Source organism: Falco punctatus, assembly GCF_963210335.1.
Source record: "Falco punctatus genome assembly, chromosome: 4".
NCBI lineage: Eukaryota > Metazoa > Chordata > Aves > Falconiformes > Falconidae > Falco > Falco punctatus.
In genome coordinates, this window is record NC_137583.1 from 65,956,959 (window position 1) to 65,974,103 (window position 17,145).

The 17,145-nt window shown below is 39.8% G+C and overlaps 1 protein-coding gene across 15 annotated transcripts in view; it reads left to right on the forward strand.

Annotated features, from left to right (window-relative positions):
* The window catches only part of PARD3 (par-3 family cell polarity regulator), a 481,499-nt gene that overhangs the window by 361,921 nt on the left and 102,433 nt on the right, over positions 1–17,145 (forward strand). For 10 of the 15 annotated variants that reach the window (XM_080384293.1, XM_080384290.1, XM_080384279.1 and 7 more), the window contains one exon: positions 1,279–1,389. The exons of 4 other annotated variants lie outside the window; for them this stretch is intronic. In XM_080384293.1, the coding sequence (XP_080240419.1) occupies positions 1,279–1,389 (111 nt within the window). Of the gene's footprint in view, positions 1–1,278; positions 1,390–3,254; positions 10,896–17,145 lie in introns of those variants that run through there. One more of the 15 variants, XM_080384283.1, reaches the window with a different exon arrangement.

Genomic DNA, 17,145 nt, shown 5'->3' on the forward strand with positions numbered 1-17,145 from the left:
AAGTCTTATGGAATCTAAATATCTAAAATTGTTTACATACGTGGGTCAAAAGAAAGTTTTAAGAACTCTGTTTTATTTCACTGTTTGTGAGCATTCGGGGTGTCCTGTCCACACCATAGCTTGTGTTTGCACGTTTCAGTGCTTTCATTTCACTTTTGATGTGAACCTGAGTGTGAAGTGCACAAGTGTCAGTTTGCTCTCATCTAGCATTTGATTAAAAAAAAGTAAAATTCTTGCTGCTTTTGGTATGATAGATGTTTAATAGGTATGTATTACGATAAGTTACCGTTTAATAGATACGTGTTATCCCTTCTGCCTTATATAGAAAATTGTCATCTAAACTTTAGATGTATTTAAGTGTTTGTTTAGTTTATACAAAAGCAATTCCTTTCAGAGTAGGTCTGAAATTTCTAAGAAATACACGCAATTGTGTCCTAATAATAACTGAGTGTCTCAGATGCCAAAGTGTGCTCTCCCTGAAAGTCTAAAAGAAAACAGTGGAATGTACAAATATGGAGAAAACCTAAAGTACTTGAAATGTAGCTGGTAGAGAGGAAGAGGAGCCATAAAGAGGGCAAACACTGGGTTGGCAGTGTCCTGCTCCGGCTAGGACAGCCCAAGCTGTTCCATCCCTCCACTCACCCTCTTTGCACTGGAACACCCTTGGGGGAAAAGTCATGAGTAATAAAGTTTAAAAAAACTTTGGTGCTGAAAAAGAAGAAATTTACATTTTTGGATGGGATCCATTGTGTGGTGAAACTGCTCTTGTGGGGTGGGTGTGGAGGGTGGTACTGCGCTCTGGGCAGTTCTCAGACACACAGCACTGTGTCTCTTGCAGCTCATACATGAAAGCTTTAATTTAATGTAAACTTGATTTGCGTTCTTTGGCAGTGATAGCGTTGAGTAATTTCTAAAACATTGTTTGACTGTGTATTTCAGAATAGTGGCCCCAAAATCCTGGCAGAAAAAAGGAGTGTAGTCCTGGTTTTTTGTTTTGTTTTGTTTTGTTCTGTTCTTTAGTGAGGAATTCTATACACTTTTAAGTGGAGTGAAATACAAATAAAATTTAAAAAAACTATGCAAAAAAAAAAGCCACACAAACCACACACCAAAACAAAAGCAGCCTGAAAATATTACAAATTGAGGTTCTGAGGTCTTTGCACTTTCTCTTCCTGGTTTCCAAGCAGCCCTTCTTAGAGGACTCTTTGTCTTAGGAAAAGGAAAATACAGTTTTGTTCATTTCACAAGTTAGATTCTTTTTTTGTGTGTTATTAACAGGTTTGGCAAACATCGCAAAGATGACAAGAGTGAGAAAACTGGTAAAATAAAAGTGCAGGAAGCTCTTACTTCAGAAGAGGAGAGAATACGAATGAAGCAAGAACAGGAGAGGTAGACTTCAGTATTTGCTTAAACCTTGATAGAGAGAGTTTGTTTTTTTACATCTTATCACTCAAGTTCAATTTTCACTGATTAAATTTCCCAAATGTTGATATGTTTATATACTTTAAATAACAAAACAAAGATGGATTTATTTTGGACATTAGTATCAACAGCTCTTTTGGCTGCATTAAGTATCTTTTATAGACCCAGAGCTCCTTTCCTTGAGGAGACTAAAGTAATAAAATGAAATGTTTTCTCTATATATTCTATAACTGATTTTATTGACATTTCCAGGAAAGAAATATTTATATAGAATGAAGTATGTTTTGTATTTTTCTTCAAAGTCTTGCATATCTAGTTTTTTTCATTTATATACTTAGAAAAAAACCTAAAAATTATGCTTACCAGTATATTTGTCACTGGAGTTCAGCCTATTTATGTGTCATGCAGTCTGTTTATGGAATGATATGTATATTAAACTGCTAATTGTAAAAAAGAGTGGTGAGTACCTCTATTTTTCCATGTCAGCTTCCCTTAACATTAAAAACCTATATAATATATGTTTCATACACTCTTCTCGATACTTCCGGTCTACTTTTCATCCTGTCTCTTGTAGCCCTAGATATTTGGGGCCTAGACTCTGGCATCGCTTACATCAACTTAGTCAGAATCTTGGAAAGCTTAGGTTGTAAATTAACTGATGTTTGTGGATGTGCATGGAGAGATCTCTGTGAGTAGACATCTCTGCAGTTAAGGAGACAAACTTTAAAGGGTTACAAAGTTTGAACGCTGAATAGTAAATAGACTGAGACACATTTAGCAGTGAAAGTGAGCTATGAATTGGAATGATTTATCTAAAAATTATGCTATAGCTCAGCTATAAAGTGAGGATTGATGCAGGAATTTTGGAGGGAAATTTTGTTGTCCTTGTATAGGCAGTGTGGCTAGTTAGTCGTGATGGTCCCTTTAACCATCGTTCTCTCTATGCACCTTGGTCTTCTGTGTGTAAGAACTGAAGTTTATAAGTAATGGCTTCATCACTCTTAACAGCTCTCTGGAATAGCAGAGCCACAGTAACTCTTGTATAGTCTCCTCAGTTAAACTTAAAATGGTTTGCTCTCAGTTCTTTTGGGGTTGTGTTTGACGTTACAGTTCAGGCAGGCTAAGAGTATACATTTATTAGTTAATGAAGATCAGCAGTAACTTGTTAAACTGCAGAAACTTTATCATTTGTGACCATCTGTTTGGATTACATTATGGGAATTTTTTTACTCTTTAACAGATACACTACTATAAATTGATGTAAAAATTTATTCATGTCTTTCTCCATCCATTCTGACAGCAGAGGATGGCTAGATCACAGTGCTTGATTGTTTTTATATTTGTCTGATTGGTTTTTATTTTCTCTTTTTTAATAAAAATGAAGAAGGGTCATTAAATTTGTTCCTGTTTTTAAGAGTAAGGTGCTCTCAGATTAAATGATTAAGGGGAACACTGGAACTGAAGGAAATAAGTGACTTTGGATATGAGGGTGTTTGTGCAGTCAACTTTCCTTTAGGCATGGGCAGATCAGCCACGTTGTGCATAAACTCATGCCAGGGGTGCAGAGCCATTGCAGGCTGCCTCCGTCGCTCCAGCCAGCTCAGGGCAGGGGGAAGGTTAGCCACACGTGCACAGCGCTGATCCCTGGCTCAATACACTTTGCTGAACCCAAGCATGCCTAGCACGGAGGGTTTCTTAGTAACCTTAAGTCTGCAGAAAATCAGCCATATAGATGTATTCAAAGAGGAAAGGTTTGAGATTTCCAGTTAGTAACATTTTCTCTTTCTTCATTCTCTCTCTCTCTGTTTTCTGTGTCTCTATGTCTCTCTCAGTAAGAATGGTGAGAGTATAGACTGTCCATGTGGTGATGTGAGAGAGGTTGCAATAGTCACGCTGGGTACCAAGGTAGAATTATGAAATCATTTGTATAGCCCCCCAATGCATGGAGCAAATTCCTAATCCCTGTGCATCAAGTTATGCTAACCAATTTGAACCTTTCCTGGAATCTCACTCCTTGTGTGTCATAAAAACAATTTTATGTGTTCACTGAAACTGCAGAAAATGCATGTGCCAGAACTTCATAACAGCTTGATGTTATCGTAACACGGGTCCTCCTCCTCCCGTTTCTCTTTCCCTAACTGTGTATTTGCTTTCCTTTGTGTTATGTCTATAAGAGAACACAAGTTCTTTGGGCTAGTGGCATGTACAACTAATAAAAAACAATAAAATAGCAACCAAATGTGTGAGGTGCTTCCTTATGTTTCTGAATAATTCAGATGTTGATTTGGTCCACAGAGACTAAATATTTTTGCAGTTAGATTGCAGAGTTTCCTTTTTATCCTGGAAAATAATTATATTAGATACATGCTATTAATGAAGAGTACTATTGCAAATTAACTGAAAAATCCCTCAAAATGCTTAGTAGGAGACAGAGTGAAATATTACTGTCAGTGTTGTTTCATAATGGCTGCTATTTTAACTTTGTTTTCTGTGGTTTTTTTTCCTCCTTGATGTTTTTAGCAGTACAATTCACTTGCTCTATTTTACTTGGTATTTGATACTATATACCTCTATAATGATGCAATACTTTGGGGAAATAGGTTGGATTTAATGAATTTACTATGTATGAGAGACTAGGAGCAAAAATCCTTAGGGGGTCAGAGAACATGTGAATGGTCCATTAAAAAATCAATCATGGCCCCAGTTTTATGGAATTATTATGCCTTGACTTGATAATTCAAATAGTGTTGTGATTACAATAGTATTTTCTTTAAAATCTTTAAAGTAATGTTCATATTGATTATGAGGCAAATAAGCAAATTAATGTTCTTCAATTTGCCATGATTAAAATTAATATAATTGCCTTTTATCAACATAGTATTAATAATAATTTCTATTAAGGTGCATACTACTTCAGCTGTGTATCTCTTAAGCTGTATATGGTACATTTTTACTGTCAATCTTAAAGTAATTATGAACAGAAAATGAAATTATCTAGGTGAAAATACAGGCAGCTTTCAATGAGACAGAATACTGGAACAATTAAGAGTGTCATCTGAGGAGACCATCCACCAATCTTACCAAAATTGCTCTAGAATGCTTGCTGTTTGTAAATTCTCCAAATATTGGATTAACAGTTCATCCAAGGCCATAGGACGTTGCCCCCATGTCACTATTCTTTAGTGCTGGTTTACTGCAGGCTGCTTGCATTATCCTTCCATATCTGCCAAGCACCGATCTGAAAATCCAGACGGGCTCTGGTGTGCTGTTTGAAAGGGTGCTTCTCCCCAGCAATGGCACCAATCAAAACCTTAAGGCAAAACTAAGCAATAGGTTTTCTGAACTTGGCTTTATGTCTCCTAAGACAAGAGAGGAAGCCAAATAAGACCTGAATTCAATTAGCTCTATTCCTGTGCCCAATACAGCTGTTTTGTATATCTGCTAACTTGGACCGCCTCTTTGCCGTGCTGTCATCTCATCCATCATTCGTCACTGGACAACTCAAACTGGGTACCACTGAGATGATACATTCGCTTAGCTAGACTGAGAAAACAGCTCTGGGCCCTGTTGTTACCGAAAGTCTTCTATCAGTTCCAGGGGTGCCTAGTGCACCTGTGGTTGGCTTATCTACCTAAGAGCAATTGATTTTACAGATTGGAGAGACATGGAATGTCTTGAGCTTTCAGAGATGCTTCAGACTAATTACAGTCTTACACAGGTTTCTGTGTAGGAGAGACTTAAAACTAGATTTTGAAACTTTTATCAGTGATCAAGAGGGTTGGTGTTACAACCTAGTTAGTTTTCACATGGATGGTCACCTTCAGCAGTGCTGCTGGATCTAAGGCTTTGGAAACCCGCAGAATTTTCCACTTAAGAAACTCTCTACATATGGTCTTTGAGGGCCTCCCAGAATAGGATTTTCTCCATAGGTAGCCAGTGTGTCCATCAATATCCTGCAACCTGAATTGCCCTGAAATGTGTTCTGACTTCTTCAAGACCCTGTAGTATAATCCCTCTCTTACAAGATGTGAAGACAGAAAACTTACTGCTTTTGTCTTCTGTTTTTTGTTGGTGGCCCTTGCTGGAGAGACACCCTTCTAAATGGCAGGTTCTGATACCTTTGTCTCTCCCCCTCTGACCGTTGGATTTTTTCTGGGATTTCTTTTTTGTTGTTTGGGTTTTTGGGGTTCCCTCCCCCCCCTGCAGCTCTGTGATCATTCCAAAATAAATCTCCAGCGAATCAAAAACTTTTGCTTGTGTTCTGCCTTTCTTCAGCTCGGGCACGTCCAGCTTTTGACACCTGCATAGTAAGGCCATGCGTGCCGGCCCCATCTTCAGCCTTGGGCTGCCTGCCTCTTGCAAACCAAGTGCTCCTCGACCCAACCAACCTTACTGGCTGTACTCGGGTAGGAGATAACAGAGGAACGAAATAAGCCTGCCTCTGTGAAGTTTTCAAGAAATGCAGCTGTATCCAGCATGGTTCACTGCTAGATAATGCTTAAAAGATGGAAGTTGCAATTCTAATGTAATCTCATGATTCAGAGTGTGTGATCCCAGCTATGGGCGAGTAGAGCTTATGCTTTAATCTGCCTCTGGAGGTACTTTCTCCTCTGGAAAGAAGAGTGTACAGGATATTTTCTCTGTTTGGCTAATATGCTGACCTAAGAGCTTTATTAATGTTCTATAAATCTGGGTTACCATGAAAGCATTTTAATCTCAGTATTGTGTTCTTCCTCAGCTTCCACTGAAACGGATGCAGGATCAGGTGCTTAAGCACCTGTGTTGTGAGGATGAGTCTTGAGGAGATAAGGAGAAACCGTTTGGAGGAGAATTAAAGAGTTGTGCTGGTGGAAGCGCTATGGCGGAGGCTCCAGAAGTGCTGGGAGGATGACGGAACAGTCAGATGGGAGCTTTTGGAGCCAGGGGCTTCCTCTGCTCCGCGCTGAGAGGGCAGCCGGACGATCCCGTCCCTGCTGCGCTGGTCGGGAGGAGGGCTGGCGGCCAGCGGAGCGCTGCTCTGCTCCGTGCGCACACGGGCGTAGCTGCCACCCGGAGCAGAACCCTCCTCCGCTACCGCTTTGCCCCCTTTCTGTTTCGGGAAACGCAACCGCTTGTGCCGTTAGCTTGCGGAGGGATTTACATTTGCATAATTGCGCTGTTACCGTTGTCCCCGACTGTGCAGACGTCGCCAGCGCCGGCACGGGTCGCGCCGGGGGAGCGGCGGGCCGGGAGGGGGAGCTGCCGGCACGGCGGTGGCGCGGCGGCCGGGGGCAGGTGGCCCGGCCGGGGACCGGTGGCCCTGCCGGGGGGGCTGCAGCCTGGGAGCCGCGGCCGGGCGTCCCACGGCCGAGCGAGGGGTCGCGCCCTGCTGCCAGCCGGGGGGCGCTGCCTGCGGCGCGGCGGCTGCGGGCGGGGGCGGTGCGGTGCGGTGGCAGTGCCCGGGGCGGTGCGGTGCGGTGCGGTGGCAGGGCCCGGGGGCGGTGCGGTGCGGTGCCGTGCGGTGGCAGTGCCCGGGGGCGGTGCGGTGCCGTGCGGTGGCAGTGCCCGGGGGCGGTGCGGTGCGGTGCGGTGCGGTGGCCGCGGCGCGTGGTCGTGCGGGGCGCGCGGTCCCGGGGCGCCCTACGGGCGGTCCCGCTGTCACTTGCGGGGAGCGATCTCTAGGCCTTTCGCGGGAGTGTAAACAAGGCTGCGATTTCAGCGGGTGTTGTTCATGTAGCGATTGTTCCTACATCTGGAGTGAAACGTTCTGTCTCTTCATTTGTCGTTAAAATAACATTGATACTTTTTTTTTTTTTTTCCTGAAGGATTCGGCCATTCCATAAAATCCTTCCTGTATTATATGTTTCCTAAGGGTTTAAAGGTCTTTATCTCCAACATACAATAAACTCTTCATCTTTCTCTAGTACCATTAAAGCCACAAGCCCTTTGTTGTAAAAGTATACTAATGAATAGAAATGTTACAACAAGAACAGAAGTCTTGTGTTTTCCCTTCATCATGCATCATCCATTTTAATTAGACGAAAGGGTGGTGAGTACTGTGACAAGAGTCTGGAATTAAAATCATTAATTGATGTCAAGCTGACGAGAGACTGCTAACATGAATTTACTGACAGCAGGAAAGAAATTAACCTTATTACTTTATTTAGTACATTGGGACTATTTATTATATTTTCCTATGCAAGTTCAGTGTGTTCTGCTTACGATGACAGAGAAAGACAAATAATTAACAAAACCTACATGAAGTTTTATTACCTCCAGTCCATGAAGTTTTCATGAAAACCACATCAATATCTTAGAAAAAACAAACCCACCATATCCTTCAAATCAGTGTAACCCACCCTAACCATTACAGCAATGTTTTTGATTTTTTACATGACCATAACATGCCACGCTCTCTAGCCAAGTAGAATTGCAAAAGTGATCTGATGTAAAACCGTGCCTTAGTTTCTTAATGTCAGTGTTGCAAAGAATGACACATATTTTCTCCAGCAATGACATTGATTGGAATAACTGTCTGTTTTGATCATCATTGGAAGGTCAGCCTAACAAAGATGAGTTTTTATGTTAAGCATCTTTCTTCTTTAGATGAAAGTGTACAACAGTGTCTTACAGAATGACAGCAGCATCCTATAGATAATTTGTGACCCAAAGGTCATAATAAAAGAATAGACGAGAGGTCATCCTGTAGTAAAGGCCATCTGGAACTGTTAAAGTATCAGATGGAGTAGGGGGCTGAACAGCAGGACACTCTTGGTGTCTTTCCAGATTTCCCAGAGAGACCATAATATTTTTATTGGAAAACCCCAACTTTTTTCCCCTTAAGCAAAATATTTTCATCAAGCAGCTCCATCTTACTTTTAGGAAAAAAGACAACATACTGTGATAAGGAGAGGATTTTTGTTTCTTACATAGCCTAAGTGTTATCTGTATCTTTAAAATAATGCAAAAATTTAGCTTTAGTTTTGCTGCTGCTGTATTTTGATGCCACTTAACAGCTTTCACAAGAACTATTACCTCTAAATCCGTTATTACTGCAAACATTCAGAATATAAATATTTTCTGAAGTGACTTGTGTAAAATCTTCACTGATAAAACTTCCACCCCCTTCCCAGCCCATAAAAGAGGAGAAAAAAAATTCCTTTGTGAATCAGAAAATCAGAGCAATGTGTTTCTCATTCTCATTTATTTTGAGATGGGGTCGCCTTGTCAAGGGATATTGTAATTTCACTGAGATTTGTAGCATTGTTTTTGGCAGTGTTTTTTTACATAATGAATGAGGGTGCAGTACATGAAAACAAATCAATTGCAGTAATTTTTGTAAGAGAGCACCAAAATGAAGCATGAGAATATTGAGCTCTGGAAAAACATTTCAGACCGTTTCCACTTCATAAAAATACTGACTTCTTTGGGAGATATGCAAATTGAAGGTTTTGTGGAATAATAGTTGCTGAGGTAGTATTTTAAACAAAAGTCTTCACTTTCTTTAACTATATATTGTAAGTATGGAGATTTCAAGACATCATGCTAAAAGTATATTTTGTTTATTTTTCCTCTGCAGTGATTCAAGACACTGCACTGGGCAAGGTCCAGCCAAGTCTCTTGCAATATATTTTCAAATATAATTTATGTGGTCTTTACAATAGTTTGAATTACAAATTTGGTTAAGTTGTCTTGCAGGTCATACAAGTTCAGCGCTGTCTTAGGAATTTCAGTTCTAAGTAAGGGCAGTAACATGTGTTTCGCTTCAGGATGCCAAGAACTTCAGGATAAGGCAGCAGCGTGTCCTCTGATGCCACATAAACTATGCTGTTAGTGGTAGAGTTGCTGTAGCAGATACTTACTTGAGAATTAAAAAAGCTGTACCATAATTACTAACTTACTGAACTTAGTGTAATTGAGTTGAACAGAACTGAAAACCCATCAGATTTTGAGTGATAGATGACTTATAAGCTATATTCTCTGTTGGTGGCGGTCTTTTTTTCTTTTCCCTTGCTTTCAACTTCAAACTTCAGTGCATGAGATTCGCACAATCCCTCGCTTTGTTGTGGGGTTTTTCGTTCTATTTTTTGTCACTTCAGACTGTTTCATTTTCCAACTTCAGGATTAGGCTACTTTATACATAGTACTCTAGAAACACGGAGTAATGGATCTGCAATAGAGCTAGTGGCAGAATTTTATACCCACTTCTGTCACTAGACTTCAGCTAGAGGAGTGTAGATGCTGGACAGGCTCGTCTCAACTAACTGATGACAGTATTGTAGCTGGACCTCCAGTTACTTCCAGTAGTATCTGGGAATGATTGATTTGATATATGGTATGATACATGGTATGCCTGTGTCATTTGTTTCTTGCATATACAGTGCTCCTTACACACGTAACTGCAGAATTCAGATTTTACCCACCAGTACTGCTTTCTGGCAATGTTCTCCAGTTGCGGGGGGGGGGTGGGGGGGTGGGGGTGGAAATAGGGGAAGAAAGGTTCAAGAAAGCCTGCATGAGAGAGGAAACCAGGGCTCTTAAAGGGGGAGTGATGCAAGCAGGAGCTTTCTCCAAGTTGTGTTTCAGCAACAGCTGACTCTCGTGATCACCTTCCTTTCTACTTCAGTCCAGCAAAAGAGATAAATAAGAGATTAGAGCTAAATTAATCTAATGATCAGGGAACTTTTGTCATAGGTATAAATATCGGCTCTTCTGGCCAGTTTTGTAATGCAAAAAAAACCCCAACCCTAAATTCCATTTTGCTCACAGACAGCAATGATGTTCTTTGATGCAACATGGTTCCCAGCAGGATAACAGTCCCGGTTGCCCATCTGGGTGATCCTGCACTGTTGGTGTCACTGACCCTTGGATCAGACATGAAAATAAGGAAAGAAAATTTCATTCGTGGTAGTGCTTGTTTTGGAGACAGGAGGATCTGTATTGCCTATGTACCTGATACATTTGCCTGTGATTGAAACATACCCTTTAAAATAACATAGCAGATGTACCTTCCACCCCAAAGTGCTGCAGACTGTTAACTGCAGAGTAATCTAAAAGCTCCATTGAAATACAAGTAAGATGGTAATTTACAGATTTTAAAAATCAAAATAAGCAGGGATTTTCAATTGTTTATTCCAAGATCCAAGAAAGCAGTTTTGAGATACTCTGCTGGGGGGATGTATCTTCACTTTGGAAAGACAAAGGATGAATCAAGAAGGTCAGGGGATAAGGAAAGGTAGGGCTGAAATACATGAGAGATTTCACCAGGTTAGAGGAAATTATTCTAATGTCTCCTTTAGTTTTGTCAATGTCACTTGGTTTCAAATTGGTGCTTGCACTTCATCTGTCTGTATGCATAATGTTTACTTTCTCTTCTGCATTTTTACATTTCTTTACATCTTCATTTGTATTTTGCTGCCTTCTTTAATATAACTTCTTAATAAAAACAAGCATGTTGTTCTCAATATATTAGGGCACTTACTTTATCACCTTTATTCCCTCCTCCCCCCCCCTTTTTTTTTTTTACTACAGCCATCCTGGGTTGTAGCTCATTAAAGGTTTTTAAATCCTGTGTCTCTTATGCATGTGGGATTTGAGATGGGGAAACATCAGAGAGACAGTAAGTATCACATATTCTAATTGGCAGATAGGTTGTCATTGTTGAAGGAGAAAGAAAATTAAGACTGTGTAGGTGCATTTCTTTAATTACAAGGTGGTGAGTGGCTATTTTTTTATGATTTTTTTCTTTTTATATGTAGCCCCTGTTACGTTTCTCTTTTGTTGTAGAACCAATATGTAAGAAATACATGTGTGTCAAATTTCTGTGTAGGTGCAGAATTACAAATCCAGAAGAGACATAATGTCACTTTTCCAAGGTAGGATCTCCTGGGTGTGCCATTTCCACAAGATGTTTGTTGCATCCTGTGCATCCTGGGTTTTTTTGGTTTACAATGACACAGACGCTACAACTTCTGCTACCTCTTTGTTAGAAAGTGTCCGTGCCCACAATATCTATTCTCAGTTCTTCTTGCTGCAGTTTAAATACCTAGTGCTTGCATTAGAGATGGATAACATTATTCCTTGTCTCCTTATGTATCTGGAGACTGCTGTTATGTCTCTGCTCTGGCTTGACATTGCTCACTCGTGTGAGTATCTGTTATCCAGTAGAACTTCCAGATCCATTCCTGAAAAATCAGCTTGCAGATTTTTCCCCTACTTCTAATTGGTATGCTTAATTATTCCAACTATGTAAACTACCTTCTAGTTTCTGTTATTGAAGTTAATGGCATTTTGGAAGTCTACTCTTATTTTTCAAGAATATTTGAAATGTTAATCCTTTCCTCCAAAGTTCCTTCGTTTGGTTTTTCTGCCGATTCAGTAGTATCCTAATTAATAATGAAAAACATGAGTACATTCAGAGAGAGAGATCCATGTAGGAAATGTCTAGATCCATCATCCATCCATCTGGCGTGACTCTGAATTGCTGAGAGATACTCTCTGTAGGAACTGCCTGGTTTAACATATTAAAACCATCCCATAGCTGTTTTTCTTAGCCTGTTTCTGCTCTGTTCACAAGTCACATCCAACTGACTTGACCATGTCTGTTCTTGGTAAATCTATGGGCTACTGCTTGTCCCGTTATCTTTTCTGCGCTTGCCAATAGTTTGTTTCAAAGGGGACTGATGTTAAACTGCCAAGTCTGTAATTCTGCTTGTCCTCTGAGAGTTGTTGACTTTTTCTAGTTTTTCCAATATTTCAGCTGTCCTCAACAAGTTCTCCTGGTTACTGAAAAAGGTCTGAGACTTCCTCAGACAGTGGTGTATGTCAGATGAAGTTCAACTAGCTTAATGATCTTAACCAGTTTCTAGCTACTTCTTTTGCTGTTAGATTGGCGATTTTTCGTTATTGGTGGCAGTATCAGTTGTGCTGGCCACCTGCTTGCAATCAACCATTTCAGTGAAGACAGATGCAAAGAAAAAAACCCATTAAGCCTTAGGTCTCCTCAGCATCATCTGTCAATATCGTTCCCCCACTACTATGCGGGGGAGCAACCTTTTCTTTGCTCTTCCTTTTACTGCTAATGCAATTACGCAATGATTTATTGCTATCTTTAGAGCTCCCTGCTACTTTTATTTCACTTTGTGCCTTGGCCTTTCTGATTTTGTTCCTGTATGCTTATGCTTATCCATAGCAAACTGACCACATTTTGTATGGGTTTCTTCATGTATGACTCAGAGGACAGTCATATTTCAGCCAGCTGGCCACACATGTATGTACCCAGGAGATAAGGCAGAACCGGTATTATTTTTCTTTCAATGACTAGAAAATGGTTGGTCTACAGCCTTTCAATATAAAAATTATATTTACATAGCAGTATTTTCTGACTTTTTATTTTTTAGTATGCTAAAGTTTTGAACAAAATGGAGGGGCAAATGAGGAAGAGGAGGTGTCTTTCTTGTTTACAAGCTGATGCAGTTGCTGCCCATGATTATCCATTGCCCACAGTGATCCTTGAGGATGATTTTCCCAGGAAAGCAGATGTCTTTGCTCAGAGGTGGTTATAACTGTGATAACTGACTAGCCCTAATCATGATAAGAAAAACTAAGTGTCATATGCCAGTTCAGAGGGAAATCACAATAATGCCTATAATCAAGGTACCCTCATTAGAAGCGTAGTTGTCAGAAAAATTCTGCTTGTATCTAGACAAAGGTCAAAGAAAAATACAGGAGAGGACAAACTCCCGTATTGACTTGATTGCCAAAAATTAGGAAAAGGGCCATTAAAGCCTTAAAGGCAGTTGAGGAGAGGGGAAGAGGAATACTGAGACCTGGCTTGGTTTGAGGCGCGCTGTGCCTGCAAGGTATTTTTTACTGGCAAAGAAGGAGGGGGCAAATTTGACAAGATTTGGCTACTGGCCAGCATACCTCCTCACCTCTTTATTAGAAGCGGTATCTGGCAAAAATTGGACCGAATGTGTTCATCCCATCTGACTAACTTAAACAAGCTGACTGGCTTTATAAACGTGTCGTTGTTTTTCTCTGTTTTCAATCCATCATCCCAATGCGTGCCAGTCTGATGGCAGAGGAACTGAGAACTGGCAGCGGTGAATGGCTTGTCATTTAGCTTCTGTCCTTACACAATGCTGTTTCTATCCTTAACAAACATTGTCAGCCATCTCACATATGTGGAACTGCAAGCGTTCAATACTGATTTTGTAAATGAGTGAGCCTCGGTGGAAAAGACAAGGTTGTGGATTATCACTTGGGCAATAGCTGCATCCTGGCAGCAGCAGGAGGATTAATTGAATTGACCAAGCAATTGCACACCAGAAGCAGCAGCCAACTTTGTTTCACTTCTTAGGGGAGGACATTGCTGCCATTGCTATGGCAAATGTGATGTACTAGCCACGAGTATCCTTCCCATGCTGTGTTCATCGGTTAGGATAAGTAGGTGTTTTCTTGCAAGGATCTAAATCACTAATATGAAAAAAATCCTACGAAGGAGACTGAAGCTGTCAGAGGATTGGGAATATATTTACAATTTCACTCCTAACACTACACAAAGTAGGGGTCAGTTTCTCTTCTTTTGCCAGCTTTATTTGCTTTTACTCACAACAGCTCTGCCAGCACCAGGGATTTGAGTTTTCTGTTGTTGGAAAAAATTAAAGTTTAGTTCAGACAAAACTGCTTTAAATATTTGGCTGGGGTTGGGATTGGGCTCTCAGAATAATACGATTAATTGGTATCCACAAATGAGCTACATGGCTAAATGCCCTTTGTGGTCAAGGGAGGGGTACTCCACACTGTTGGCAGAGCCTGGAGAAGGGTTTGGCTTCACATTGGAATGGCCACGTTACAGGTGTTGAACTGAACGGCTCTCCAGACCCTGCAGGCATCTGCCTGATGTGACTGAGTCTTGACCAGCTCTTCTGGGAGTCCCAAACATATGTTGACACCTAAATTTAGGTGTCTGGAAGGGTAGTTGCCTTCATCTGAAGGCTGACTCTCACAGAGTTTTGAAGAAGTGAATAAGGAGTTTTGAAGAAGTGAATGACTCTTCGCTCTGGACAACAGCATATGAGCTTTTCCCTTACTTTTGTGACCACCATTTCACATGCGTAGGATTGCTATACAATGAGTGTGTCTATCATTACTGGATTAGCTTGCAATAAAAAGCTCTTCTAACAATCATAGGAAGTTCTGCAGCTAACAATGTTGTCATTTGAAGCAGTTATCATTAGCTTTTGAATTGAATGGCACACAAATGCATGAGGATAGTTTATACTTTACTGAATATTATAATTTGAGTATCAAAAGCATGACAGTATGTTGTTGACGTTTTCAGTATTAACAGTTCAGCAAGAAGGGTTTAGAAACTTCTTGGGGTAGCTTTTGTATTTTATAAAATTTGGTTTCATATAAACACTGGAAAACTGATTAGCAGTTTTTGCAAAATTCTTTGAAGATAAAAGACTTATGTGAATGCTAAGCATTATTATTATTATTATTGTTGTTGTTAAACCCACACAAAATCCATAGGAAGGCCATAAATCCTCAAAATCAGCTGTTCTGAAATTTCAGACATATGCATTGTTATTGTGCCATGTCACGAAGGAATACAATTCAGTGAAGACAGCTTAATAAACACATCCACATTGTGAAACCAAAGCACTGTGGTCAAGCACTTCTCCAGATACTGGATTTCAGTAGCCGGAGCATTGCTGATCAGGGCTGAGGTACAGAGCAGATTCCAGGTTCTGGTCTGTGCTGCACAGCGTGTTTACATAATAATAATCTTTCCCACAATAGTCTGTGCTGTCATTTCCCATATGTATACTTAATGTGATATATGCTAGCAAAAGATTTAGGCTGTATCATGCATATACACACGTGAACAAGGGATGGGCAGGGAGGAGGGTGTGTGTGCCAACATAGGAAAATAACATTCCATTAAGTTCAGGTTCTTATGTAAGAATAAGTTCAAAGTTAAAAACTGTTATAATTGCAAAGGGAATAGTGCAATATTCAGCTGATAGCTGCTCATCTTTTCAAGCATATGTCTACGTATTTTTCCCTGGTCATTTGGTTCCTTTAGGTTTGTAGACATAATTTTTAAATGCAGAATGTCCTGGAGAAGGCAAAACCAAAGCTGAATTTTAAACAATATTCAAAAATATGCTAGGTCATTAGAATACCTATACTTTTGTCATGTGAAAGTGATAGGACTTGTCACAATGGTTTAAACTTAAAGCACAGAAAATTACTTAAGAGACAGAAAATCAGAACAATTTGGGTGTCAGTATAGTCAGACATCTTATAACTCCCATTTTATTTTAGGCTTATTCTTTGTTAAATGTTACTTACTGCAAATGGTCACTGGGTACTTTGGTTATAATTAACAGGAAGACTTATAATGCATTTAGACTTGGATTTTTAATACTACGTATATGTATTAACACATTGTGTTAGTAATTGTAGAAAATATTCTAAAAAATTTCCTTGTGGATATGAACATAATTACTTGCATAACACTTCAACAATCAGTTCTCTCCCACTTGAACAGGAATAAGTATCCCTCATTGAACCACGCACGGAAAAATCTTAATGCTCTTGCTGCAAATGGTGCTGCATCGAAACATATTAAGTAGTCGAAAAGCAGATCCATGAGAAAAGTTGGTTAACATGAAACAGGGACACTCCTTTCTGCACCTGTGGAGGGTGATATGGTATTCACAGTTAAAAGTTAGATAAGTTCACCGGCATCTCTCATGGCAGTCAGTGTAACACTGAGGCCAGTATCACCTGTTACCGCCAGGTAATTCTCTTTTATAAGCACCTCAGGTAACAGTGTTTTCTTCTGACTGAATTACTGTATGCCACATTATTGCTATACTGCCAGATTTCATACACTGAAATTTTGGTTATTTAAAATACATGGATATTTTTTTCGTCTCAAATTGGTGTCAGCCGGTGTTCCAGTATGTGGTGTTACATTGTCCATTGAAATTAAAATTAAATCTACCAATGTCTACGAAATTTGATTTCCTTTGCTTCTGCCATTCAGAAGACAAATATCAATAGACAAACGCGTTCCTCCACAGCTTAATTAATACAGGACTACAAATTGGGAGTGAAACCTGCAGAGAGAGGAATCAACAACTGCAGGTCATTTTCAGGCCTGTGTTTCCTTCTGCATAGATTACCTTCCAAATGATTAAGATGGTAACATTTCTGAATTACAGCTTTGGAGCATAGGTCTATGTAAAACTTAGATTTTTATTTAAAAAATAGGCATGCAGAAACACAGTTTAAATATGAAGTGGGTTTTGGATTTAAGCCTGAGTAGTTCTTCACTGTAAATTAAACAAAAACCAAAAAATGATTCTGGCTTGATGTTGCTGAAATTGCAGAGGAGCATGCTGTCAGTTGAATAGTGTTACAGTTTTAATTTCCATTTTTCCCTATTAAAATGAAAAGCAAGCAGTAAAGAGAATAATTTTGTATTTGCAAAACTGCAGAATTAAAAAATTACATTGGTTTAAGTTAAACTTTCTCAGATTTCTTCTATTTGCTTTTTTCTTTTTCTTTTTGATATGGTTGCTTTTCTTTCCCGTGTGACTGAGTATGAGAGAGTTGTGTGCACATCAGTGACAATAGACATAAAAAGAAGAATAACGCTGAGGTACAAATCGGGGCATGTAAATGAATCACTGAACCATCAATGTAGACGGCATTTGCTGTTGA